This window comes from Staurois parvus, unplaced genomic scaffold, assembly GCF_062004578.1.
Source record: "Staurois parvus isolate SC_StPar_1 unplaced genomic scaffold, SC_StPar_1.0 ptg000147l, whole genome shotgun sequence".
Classification (NCBI taxonomy): Eukaryota; Metazoa; Chordata; class Amphibia; order Anura; family Ranidae; genus Staurois; species Staurois parvus.
This window is the reverse complement of record NW_028317943.1, coordinates 12,801,922-12,814,891: the sequence shown is the minus strand read 5'-3', so window position 1 is coordinate 12,814,891 and position 12,970 is coordinate 12,801,922. Positions and strand designations below refer to the sequence as shown.

At 38.3% G+C, this 12,970-nt stretch overlaps 1 protein-coding gene across 5 annotated transcripts in view; it reads left to right on the top strand.

Annotated features, from left to right (window-relative positions):
• SYT1 (synaptotagmin 1) overlaps positions 1-12,970 on the top strand; it is a 627,989-nt gene that overhangs the window by 446,381 nt on the left and 168,638 nt on the right. The window contains exon 1 of one of the 5 annotated variants that reach the window (XM_089674052.1): positions 10,757-11,118. The exons of the other annotated variants lie outside the window; for them this stretch is intronic. Coding sequence (XP_089530178.1) covers positions 10,984-11,118 — 135 coding nt within the window. The 5' untranslated portion in view covers positions 10,757-10,983. Of the gene's footprint in view, positions 1-10,756; positions 11,119-12,970 lie in introns of those variants that run through there. 5 annotated transcript variants of the gene reach the window in all.

Genomic DNA, 12,970 nt, shown 5'->3' with positions numbered 1-12,970 from the left:
CCTTCAACTTATTAAAGTGTCCATGCTCAAAAAAGTGCTCCATTTCCAACAGTCAGTGCTATAGTGTTCCCGTAATCCTCCACCATCCACTCAGGACACTCACCAGAATTATATGACTACCGGTCACAGGTTAGTCATACAGGTGTCCATTTATGACACAGAGAATACCTGCGATTCAGAGGATCGCAGCTATTCTCTGGTCATTCACAGTTTATGACACTCAGGAGATCAGCGGAGAACATGCTCAGCCCTTCACTGGAGATCTGTGTTCTCCCTCCAGATTCTCCAGCCCAGAGCTGAAGAATCGGAGGAACCGCAAACTAAGCAGCGATAACTATGGCCCGGACCCTATAGACATATCTAAAGCTACCTCCTTCCTGGACCATGTCTCATTGCCACGGTTAGACCCCACCTCACTTCAAGCCTTAAATGCTCCCATTACTTTGACGGATGTATCTCTAGCAATTAAATCACTTGCAAACGGTAAAGCCCCAGGCCCCGATGGCTATATAGCCAAATTTTATAAGTTAATGACTGAAACCCTTTCCCCTACATTACAATCAGTGTTCCAGACCATTCAGACAGGAGGAGACTACCTTCCCACCGGTTCCCAAGCCTACATTAAATTGATTGCCAAAAAAGATAAAGATCCGTTAGAACCTGGCTCGTATCGTCCTATATCCCTGCTGAATCTTGATGCAAAACTCATGTCAAAAATGATAGCCTCTCGCCTAGAAACTATTTTACCCACTCTTATTCATCCTTCCCAAGCGGGTTTTGTGCAGGGACGCTCAGCAGCCTCGAATATTCAGAAGGTGATATCCGCTTTGAGTCAAGTCTCGAACGTCACACTCCTAGACGCGGCAATAATTTCATTAGACGCCGAAAAGGCCTTTGATAATGTTAGTTTTGAATGGCTTTTCTGAGCGCTAGGAAAGTTTGGGTTTGAAGGCCCGTTTATGCATCTAATCCAAACTATGTACTCATCTCCAACAGCCCAAGTTGTAGCAGTGGGTCACATATCTAACCCTGTTCATCTCCACAAAGGCACTAGACAGGGGTGCCCTTTGTCCCCGTTACTTTTCAACTTGGCCCTAGAACCGTTAGCACGCTTCCTATTATTTCAATCTGATCTACATGGCATCAAAATCAAGCAAGAGAAGCTGAGACTCGCCTTGTTTGCAGATGATATTTTAATTTTCACCTCGCAACCTTCCCTCGACTTGCCCTATATCCAACATATTTTCTCCTCTTTTTGCCTTTGCTCCGGACTCTGCATTCATTTTTCTAAAAGCGAGGTGCTTCCACTATTCCACTTCCGTCTCCCGGTGTGGACCCAAAACTCGACATTCAAAATCGCTCCCAAACATATCACCTACTTAGGTATAGAGATAGGGAAACTAGCTTCATCCTTATATACGTTAAATCATGCGCCATTATTTATTAGTTAAGTTATTGGGGAACTGGATATGTGGAAGGACTTACCGATTTCCCTCCTGGGTAGATCACACCTTTTTAAGATGGTCAGCTTTCCGAAACTTCTTTACCCGCTCCAAACCATACCTCTCCTGCTTAAGCACAGCGACATAACGCGGCTAAATCAGGCAATATCAACTTTTTTATGGAAAGGCAAATGTCCCTGTATAGCACTTGATAAATTATTCCTACCAAGATGCGAGGGAGGCTCCGATCTCCCGAATATTCGCGTCTATAATCTTTCCTGTTTACTTTGTATAGGCCTTGACTGGCTCAGCCAATCTTCTAATTACTCTAACTATCATTTGGAATCTGCACTAGCATACCCTTATGATCTCTCGGCCTTATTACACTCCAATGTTAACTCTCTGCCACCTTATTTAAAATATAACCCACTCATCCTCGACACCCTTATTACATGGAGGGAAGTCAGGAGTAAATTGGGGGTCTCCCCGTGTCTTTCACGCTTTCTTCCTATTCATCACCCTCCTTTCCTCCTCCTCAATCTCATGATGCATATGATACTTGGCGAGTTCAACACCTAACTCTGGTACAACAACTATATGACATCTCCACGGGTTCCCCAAGATCTCTTAACAGTATCCTACAAACTTATGGACTCCCGCCACACCATTTCTTCTACATATTCCAAGTAAGGAACTTTGTCAACTCCGTGGCACCCACTAAATCTACCAGATTTCAATTGACATTTATTGATGTCCTGGCGAACTTTAGAAAATACAACATTTCGAAACAGCAATAATTTACCTCTGTTTAGTAAACTGATCTTTTACTGTAATCTCGCAAGATTATTGTAAAAGCAGCCGTTTTCCAGCATTTGTAGACCGTTCTCCTTTCGTTTGGAGAACTGATCTACACCGCTTCATAAATGGTATTCACAGGAGAACTATGTTCTCTGAGAATTCCGGAGAACTGAGCAGCGATCATTTACCACTGGTTCATAAACGGACACCTCTGTATCATGGATAACCACCATCAGCCTTTTCCTTCCTGGGCCAGCCGTACTCCTTCCCTTTAAGTAACTCACACAACATGTAGGGAGAGATGGTGGGAGTGTGAAATTTTTAAAACCTGTTATTTATGAAAACCACTTCCACAATGCCCATCACATTGTTAGGTGTATACCCTTGCACCAGGATAAAAACCCATGTTACATCATACGCATAGGGATAGCACGGATCTGGATCTAGGCTCTCTCAGCGCCACCGTAGAAGTATGTGACGTCATCCCGTACAGCGAAACCAGAAGTGGTTAACACAGGAGAAGGTGGTGGTGAGAGAGACTAGAGCCAGATCCATGTTATCCCTATGCTTATGATGTAACATGCATTTTTATCCTGGTGAAAAGATATGCACCTAACAATGTGATGATACTATGATACTAAGTGCTGTATGACTAACCTGTGATAGGCAGTCATATAATCCTGGTGAGTGTTCTGTGTGGATGCTGGAGGATTACAGTAACACTATGGCACTGATTATTGGAAATGGAGCACTTTTTGAGCATGGACACTTTAATAAGTTTGAAGTTTGTGCATTGTACTGTGAATAATTGGAAGCACATGGACACTTTATATGCACAAATAGGCTTTATTGAAGCACAAAGGACACTTTATTGAACTATGTTTAATTTTTATTTGAGAATATGATCATTGTAGAGGATATGCTTGTTTACTGCACATGTTTAAACAAAACCAATAGCGCTATATAAAAGATAGAGTATATATAAGGGCTGATATGATTAGTGTAGTGCTTGGTGCAGCAGCTGTGGTAAATTAAGGGGTCACATCCAAAGCGCTGGTTTATATTATTTAAATTAAGATGCATATTACCTGCCTTGAATGAATATTTTTTACAGTGCTTTATAATAGAATTTAAATGTACAAAATACTGTAGCTAATGCCTGGGATTTATGTTGAACCAGCGGTCCAAAGTTCACCACTCAGAAAGTGTTAAATGCAGAGGAGCATTTGACAGAAAAACACTTAGAAGGAAAGAAGTCAAAAAGGCAGCATTTTCTCAGTACAAGTTTCCTTTAAGGAGGCACTCTAATCTAAAAACATTTTAAATTTAAGTTGTTATCAAGCAAACTGCTAGATTTACAATAATTGGCCTTACTCAATGGAAAGTTCTTAATTCTTAGGTAAAAATGATTAAGTGCAGAACCAAATCGATCTCACTTTGCTAAAATCATACTCCTTAAATTCCAATTGACTGCTGTGGGTTTCTGTGGTTAAGAAAAAGCAATAAAAAGAAAAGAGGTTAATACATGTAATATTATTTATTAAATGAATTTCATGTTTTAATTCACATCTTTTTTTATATTTTTAGGCGTAGTGTTTTAAGAGTTAGGCCAGGTTCACATCAGTGCGGTGTGTTTTTTTTTTTTTTTTTTCACACGTGAATGTTTTACACACGTTGCAATGCTACTAAAAATGTTTTTTAATAAAAGCACATCAAAGATGCAGAATGCAGGACTTTGATGCACTTTAATGAAAATGTGCATTCTAATAGAGTTTAATAGCAGCTCACCTAAAAGCAAGTGTAATATGTGCCTAATAACATGATGCAGCAATATACAACACACTGATTTGAACGGAGCCTTAGGAACTCCTGACAAAGGTAATTTGTCTCCAGAAAATTGCCACTGTGCTTGCTGACACATGCCATAATTTGACTCTGTTTTGCTTTCTAATCTTTTGTTCTTTGGTAAAATTTGGATTAAAGGATAATTCTTCCCAGTGCATAATTGTCTCTACTGAGCTCAATATATAGGTTTGTTTGGTAATGCAAAGAGTAAAGCTTTGCTATCATTACAGCCTTTTTTGTATAAGTCTTGTTATTATAATAACAAACATAATATCATTCTAGGTAAGCATGTCACTTCTGCTAGCTTCAGTAGTTTTATAGTTTCACTCTGCTATTATTGCCAATTTCTTACTAAAGCAGAATCCAGTTGCCTTAAACTGGCCATACAAGTTGTGGTGAAAGCAAGCAGCTCATTTACAGCATGATGGAAAATAATTTAATTGATTGCTGCAACCACCAATTCTGCAAATTGGGAAATCATTTGTATCAGGTCAAGGGAGTGCCTAAGTCATTAGTAAACAAGTAAATGTCTTAGCAGTCTTAGTTTTCATCATACTAAATTTTACATTACTTCTTTTCACATTTGAATGAACAAGAAGTTGCATAATCATGATTTCTTCATTTGTGTGGCAATCATGTTGCAATAGAAATAACAGAAATAAGAAAGGAACCAAAACACAAAAGACAAAAACATCCAAAAAGGCTATATGCCATTTTATTAATAAATCAGCATTGGTGGGAATTATCTTGTAAAAGTTATTATAAAAGTATAAAAGTTTTTTGTTGATCCTCAACCCAAAATGTGTTTTACTGCAATTTTACTTTATTTAATAGCGTAATCGTTTCTTCCAGAGATACTGCTAAGTAGAAATCGATCTAAATATTAATATTATTATTTATTATTTGCAGATGCTAGTGATCCCCTGGCTTCCTAAATTTATTGGGGACTTTGGCTGCAAGATCTTAACACTTCCCTTTCATTCCTAGTTTCATCTGCTGGGTTGTGGCTGCCTGGGAAAGCTGGGCCAAAAACAGATGTCCTGCATTTACCTGACTATAATGTCTAAACACAGCCTTCAACCCATCAAACACTTTAAAGCAGAAGCCAATCAAGTTCTAGCATTGACAACTGACATTATCAGATATTCCTGATTGGCTGCATTTTAATAGTGTCTGATTGGTTATGTTGTGATTTCTCATTGAACTCAGTGAACTGTGGGACCATAGCTGTTTCATTCATTAAAGCAGAACTCCGGTAAAAAAAAAAATGTTTTTCCATGCAGTAGGGCTGGACTACAGGGAGGATTGGCAGTTCAGGTAAGTATATCTCTGCTGTTCTCTCCCCTAGAACAAAAAGAGCAGTTAGCTTGTGTAGTGCAGGCACAACCCCACTGCACAGGCAAAAAGAATTCTACTTTATAGGATAAGTTCACCTATTGGGAAAAAATAATAAATGCACATAAAACCATATTTGTTTTTTTTTTCTAAGGATCCTGTAAAGCATTGCACCCATGATCAGTGGATCAGCGGTGCAATGCCAGACTCCTGCAGACAAGCCCTGCAGTGATGCAAGGTTTGTGAATGAACTACAAGGCCGCTCATCAGTGACCTTGCAGTCCATTCAAAACTACAAGCTGTCAGCCACAAAGGCTATTAAACTGAGACAAACTGAGACTGTGACAGCGGGCACCAGAAGAAGATCCCCCCGCTGACTGTCACTGGAAGGGGGGGAAGGGCTGCAGCTGCTGGAACATGTTACATGTCCCACCCTAAATATGGGTGGAACATGTAACATGTTCCAAAAGGTGAACTTGTGCTTTAAAGTATGTGTGAATTCTAAGGTTTCATTTTTTATGTGATTAATGTATGCACAAAGTATTTAAAATACAATATTAATTATTTTGTTTTTAGCATTAATTTCCAACTGAAAAGTTAACTCCTGGGACTATATGATTTGCCTGTGCCTAAGAAAGGCAATTATGTGATTTTTTTTTTTATATACACTTTATTAATGAGTGAGATAAAATGAGGAAAAGAGAGAGAGAAAAGGAAAAAGCTAGCAAGAGAAAGAGAGAACATGAGAAAGAACTCAAGAAAATATAAGAGAGCAACAATAAAGTGAAAAATTAAAGCAGTAGTAAACTGTTTAACTTGTGCCTACAGGTAAGTCTATGATAAAGCATGTCTGTAGGTACAGCGAACATCCCTAAACATGCACCGTTTAGGAGATATTTACATGTGTAGTAGCACTACCTGCAAATGCCCACTGTGCTCTCATTTAGAGAGCTGTGCCACGGTCCTGACTCCCATGCACACGCGTGGGAGTGACGTCCTCGCAGCTCAACCATTCAAGCTGCCAGAGCCTGCAAACTCAGAAGGAAGATGGGGTAAAGATATATTCCCTGTCAGTGATGACATAGTGTACCTGGAGGGATACCCTTTTTAGGTAAGTCTGCATACTAGAACATTATAACAAGAGCCTGTGTTTTGTTTTTCTTAGCATGGCTTAGTACCACTTTAAGGAAGAGAAAACCAGAGACAAAAAAAATAAGAGAGAGAGAGAAAGACTAAAGATTCAGAGAGCAAAAAAAAGTCAAAATTATTGTAGGAATATAAATGTTTTTGAATATTCAGGCATGGAAGGCTTTTGAAAAATTTACCAGGCCTGGTCATACTAAGGTTGAGAATTACTGCAGTAAGTCAAAGAGAACTCAACCATTCTTCAGCAGCTACTGAAAATGGAAAATCCAGTTTTGGGTTGATCCTTTATGCTAAACAACACTTGGTCTACTAAAAATTATAATATGCAGCATTACATTTTTACTAACCATGAGCTTTCTTTTAGGCATTAAGTCTTGTGTTCTCAATTAATTTGGTGCACAGAAGAAGAAACTGAATTTTTTATTTATCTTTATTTGCGCTAATACAAATGCAGACTTATTATGGGTTAGTGTTTCTGACCTCTCTTCATTTGCAGCATCCAATTCATTTTACAATGTCAATTATATTTATAACTAAAATACAACATAATAAACACTATTATTTTTATTAACAGCAGGAATCATTTAGAAGTGACAATGCTACAGTTGCATTATTTTTTGGCACAAAAAGTCCTACATGCACAAATTAAATTTCCACATATTTTTGAGGGGGTAAATGTAATGCTCACTGCTCTGCACCCTGTATGAATAACAAAGAGCAAATGTTAAAACCAGCTCTCCTGGCAGCAGAAGATTGGAACGCTAGTAGTTACACTTTCCCCATGTGTGCCACAATAGGATAACAAGCTACAGCCACTGAAACACTGTCATAAATGTAATTTACGAAATTTACCCAACAATTTAAATGTTTTACTAAAATAGTGTACGGCTGGTATAGTTAAATGGTGCAGGGACAATAACATACACGTGGGATAGTGCAATACACTATGGGGTCTGCATATTCTACACACACCACACACAGCTATGTAAATTAGTGCAGGATTCATGTTGATCCTGCTAACATTTACTTACAGGTTGTACTAAACAAAATAGAACTTTGCAGAGTATTAATTGAGTCCTATAATTTTTAATCCCAGATAAACTTGGGAGTGGTTTGAGTTGAGAACTATTTTTACCATGCAGATGGATTCAGAGCAGATAGCATATTTAATTATCTATAAAACCTGTGAATATAATAGCTTTATTGCCGTATTGTCTGACTGTATATTTATAACGATAACAATTTTTGCTGTTTGATAGGTACAATTGAATATTTTTATAACTCTGATTGATATCTACATTTTCCATGTAAATGGTCCACATTGTATTGCTGTGTTACTAACAACGTGTATTGTAAATGCTTACTTGTGTTTTGTTTCTTTTTTTTTTTTTTGCAATATGTCAGTTTTTGTACAATGTATTATCTCCGTTACTAGTTGGAAAAATGACCTATTTGTTTGAGAATTAATGTCCTTGATAGCAAACAAAATATAAAAAAAGAAAAAAAAAAGAAATAAATAGACACATTACCTCAATATGAGTTATTTTCTTTGTGATTGTACCATTAAAAAAGTCATCTTATTTACAGGCAAAATTCTTTGTGGTTACTGCTGTGTAAATGGAATTTAGCTGTCATATGGCAGGTCAATGGTTATTTCATAATGGATTTACTGAAATGTTTTAGTGCTAAGAACATTTCTTTAAAGTTGCTATTAATATTATAACTACAAAGTCATCCCATTTAAAAAGGCTGGACCAGTTCTACATTTACAAGCCTTTTTACTTTTGTTTTTATTGTGCTTACAAATATCAAATAAAACCAATAAAAAAAATTTCACTTTGAAGTCCAGGTTACATTTACATGAATTGTTTATTAAAGTTAGCTGATATGAATAAAAAGTTTCAACTAATTTACCGTATTTGCCGGCGTATAAGACGACTTTTTGACCCTTGAAAATCTTCTCAAAAGTCGGGGGTCGTCTTATACGCCGGTACACATGTTAGGGGGGCTGCGGCATTAAGTACAGGGGTTTGCAGGGGCTGACGTCTCTTACCTGGATCCAGTCCCACGACGATCCGGTCCAGGAAGCGCGGCGTCTCCTTCAGTTCGGCCACTGGATGTTCGTGCGGCTGCGCGGCTCCGCCTCCTCACCGGTGATTGGCCGCCAGAACTGTAGCTCAGGAAAGGCACACAGGCGGCCAATCACCGGTGAGGGGGCGGAGCCGAGCGGCCCCGCGAAAATTGAGTGCCGGAGCAGCAGGTAAGTGCTCTGTGTAGAGGTGCTGCAACCACATATGCTGGCTGCAGCAGCACCGTACTAGAACAGGGTCAGCAAGTGTCAGTGGGAGGAATAGTGCCCCATCATTGGTGTCACTGATACCAATGATGGGGCACTATTCCTCCCACTGATACCAACGATGGGGCACTATTCCTCCCACTGACACCAACGATGGGGCACTATTCCTCCCCCCCACTGACACCAACGATGGGGCACTATTCCCCCCCCCACTGACACCAACGATGGGGCACTATTCCTCCCCCCACTGACACCAATGATGGGACACCATTCCTCCCACTGACACCAATGATGGGGCACTATTCCTGCCACTGATACCAATGATGGGGCACCTATTCCCCCCACTGATACCAATGATGGGGCACTATTCCTCCCACTGATTCCAATGATGGGGCACTATTCCTCCCACTGACATCAATGATGGGGCACTATTCCTCCCACTGACATCAATGATGGGGCACTATTCCTCCCACTGGTGTGCATTGGAAGAGGGGTAGTCTTATACAGCGAGTATAGCCCAAACACTACATTTTAGCAGGAAAAGTAGGGGGGTCGTCTTATACGCCCAGTCGTCTTATACGCCGGCAAATACGGTATTCTAACTGCAGAACATGTATACTTTATTTTGAGACAAAGTCATAGATATCTCTATATACTAATATAGAGTAATTACATGTAATGTATTCAGTCCATTTTGCCCAGCATAAAGCAATGCACCCACCCCAGTTTTTCATCTGATTTATTTTTATCTGTCATTTTTGAAAGAGGTATTTGTTTAGGTCATGAATATGAGGTATTGGTGGCTCTCATATACAATATGACCTATCATTACATGCATTGATAAAACCAAAGATCACTTTTCTGTAACTCTATATGTAGGACCCCCCAAAAACTCCAGCAGTATGTCTGATATATTACACTCCCAGCCTTGCTCTGCACTGAGATTTTCCAGCCCATGGTACAACAATTTACGCACCAGCAGACTGAGATTTGTCACTGGGGCAGGTTAACTTGAAGTTATCCAAATTCACACACATGTGGTTGTTGCCATCTCATGTTTTAAAGGAAACAGGCAACATCTGCTATTGTAATTTGGAACTTTTAAAAGAAATGCCTGCATCATTTGCTGCCATGCTAAGACAGGAATGTAACAGAGTTTTCAGTACAGTAGCTCTTTATGGATGCCAAAATCTATAGTTGCTGATAAGAGCATTCAGAGAGTCAGACAATAAGCAACAGTAAAATAAATAGGATTAAAAGTGAATACAATTCTCCTGGTCTTTTCTTCTATGCAGAGTAAATCCAATCTGATATATCAGAGTAACTGACTCTTATACGTGGTGCTTAGTAATCCTTCACAGGTTCGATTGTACCAAAGAGCTACAGAGAATATACAGTCATTATTTCTGGTCCATTGCGAGGGTATTTCAGGCATGACACAACCAATCGCACAGTCTGAAGGATGTGCTGAAGTTATATTGTTTTATTATGTTTCACTGGACTCTCTCTTACTGCCACCTATTATGTTTCTTTTAGGAAGCGTAGTGTGTCCCCTCAGCCGTAAGCACCTGATAATGATTGTTATTTTCTTATATTTTAGCATAACAACTTTTTTTGAAGAAATCTCTATTACAGTCAGAATTATTAAAAATTAACCAGAATTGTGCTTTGGTAGTTGATAAAACCCAGACCAGAGTATGTATTTGCACAAGCCATGAAACAGACTGTTTTATATGGAATTTCCAATAGCCATTTATGAACAGGCTGCATTAAGAAGATTTACAGATCATGCATATTCTAAGATGTTTTTGCATTACTTTCTAGCTGACCTTCTTTTTGTCAATGTGTTTGAACTGGTTGTTCCTTTTACTAAATGAATTACCTCCCATAAATGCCTAGCACAGACGTGAGATTTAATTTTTAACTATTTGTGCCATTAGTGAGTGAATTTTGGAAAATGAGGGTGGCAGTGTGTGCAGAATGATTTCCCCATTCTCTCCACATAGTTTGGGGTCAGCTACTGTGGCAAACAGAAATTAATCCAGGGGACATTTGAAGTTCTTCCTACAGAACAGCATTGACCTACATGGCAATTTTCCCTGTAAATAAAATGAAGTGCTAATGAGATGCATATCTAATGGTCATTTCTCCATGGCTCTTACAATGGTTATGTGTGGCTGTCTTAATTTGATTTCTTCCTTCTGTGTCCTCCCTCTCTGTGTTGTATCTCATGACTGTTCTGGATTGTCAATTGCGGTAGGTTTTTTTTTCCTGTTTGGATAAACCATAGACAGTGAAAACATTTTGTGATTAGTTGTCTTGACAGCTGGGGCTTCTCAATTGAGATTAATCCACTGCTTAACACTGCTTAATACATCAAGAGGCTGAACTAAATTGATTTTATTCAAACAGAGTTATCCCCACAAATGCAAACAGAATTGCATTAGAAGGCTAAAATTGTGTAATTGCTGCAAATAATTAACATTTATGATATAAAAGGTACAAATCAATCATGTAGCCCATGTTCATTTCTCCCTAATATTATTTGATTTAAGGCCTGATATTTATACTACCTAATGAGATTACAACTGACTAAGGTCAGCAATAGATAGATAGATAGATAGATAGATAGATAGATAGATAGATAGATAGATAAATAGATAAACAGATTCAAATATATATATATATTCTTTTTTAAATCAACACGTGAGGTGTTCAAATATATATTTTCTAATATATACTTTCTCCTAAGTAATAGCCCATGAATCTCAATATGAGACCCATTTCTTCACGAAGAACCAACAACAAACCGTAAACCAGGACAATTGTGTGAACTTTGCCTTTGTCACACCCATGATAAAGCAACCAGAAAACAGATTCTAGAATTAGGCATTGTGGCAAAAGTAAAGTTTTTATCTGGAAACACACAGGAAAATATTTATTGGGCATATTTGGTAAGCAGTGCAAATTCAATATCTAATCTACATTCACTTTACTGAAACAACCAAAGTAATAATGGCAACCACTCAGATTAACCTATGCCTAGCAAAAGTAAAGCACACATATGCAGGACAGTTTACAGAACAATACACTACAAAAAAAAATATCCAGCACATTTTCCAGCTAATCAGTGTGATTTCACTACATTTAGCATTAAACAACTAAGGTTTTTGCTGCATACATTTACAACATATGGGACATATATGAAAGGGACACACCAGAACAAAGGGGCCCATTCAAAGGCAGCTGAGCACCACCAGTGTGTATCAGTATCAAATTCAACAAGAAAAAAGGAAAAGGGCAACCACTCAGGTTAATTTATACCAAGCAGATGTAAGGTGCATATGGGCAGCAAACTTCATAGAACAATATAGGTTTTATTGTATTCACTGAAGCAAGACCATGCCAATGCATTGGCAGTCATGGGTACTTAATCCTTGCAAATTTTAATAAATAACCCAGTAATTTTTTGTTGGGGGGGAGAGAGAATTATAGGAAAGTATTAAATTACTGCAGACCTCTGTAAAGGTTTTAAGGCTATAACATAACATAGACGATCTTCAACATGCTATTGGCTTTGTGAACAATTCATTGAAACCTTTGTTGAAGACCAAATGGTTTCTGAGTGATTTGAATGCTCTGTATTGTAAAACTGCAGTTTTGCCCAAAAGACTAAAACATGTCAATAAAAAAGGCATTTAACATTTTGGCAGTTGTAGGACAGTGCTTTGCCAGATATATTCCTTAGTTAACATTTATCATGAACTTTTTTACTGTTGTTGTTTCATTTGCTGAATAGCTTCTTGGCAAATATCACTAGTTCTGGAGCCAAATCATGTTGAGCATTCCAGCAAAAATATTATGCTAAAATGTACTCCTCTTATCAGGCAATCAATAGAATGGATTTAATACACTGTGTTTTATGAACATGGTTGACTTGGTGCTCATTATGTAGATATGCCAAGGCCTTAGATGAAATCTAGGTCTTTTTAGACAGGTCTGTGCACCACATAAATATGAGCACAGCCTGCTCACTAAACCTGTGGTCACCAGTCACTTAATTCATAGCCATCACAGAATAGATATTCACCAGAATTTTAAACAGCAA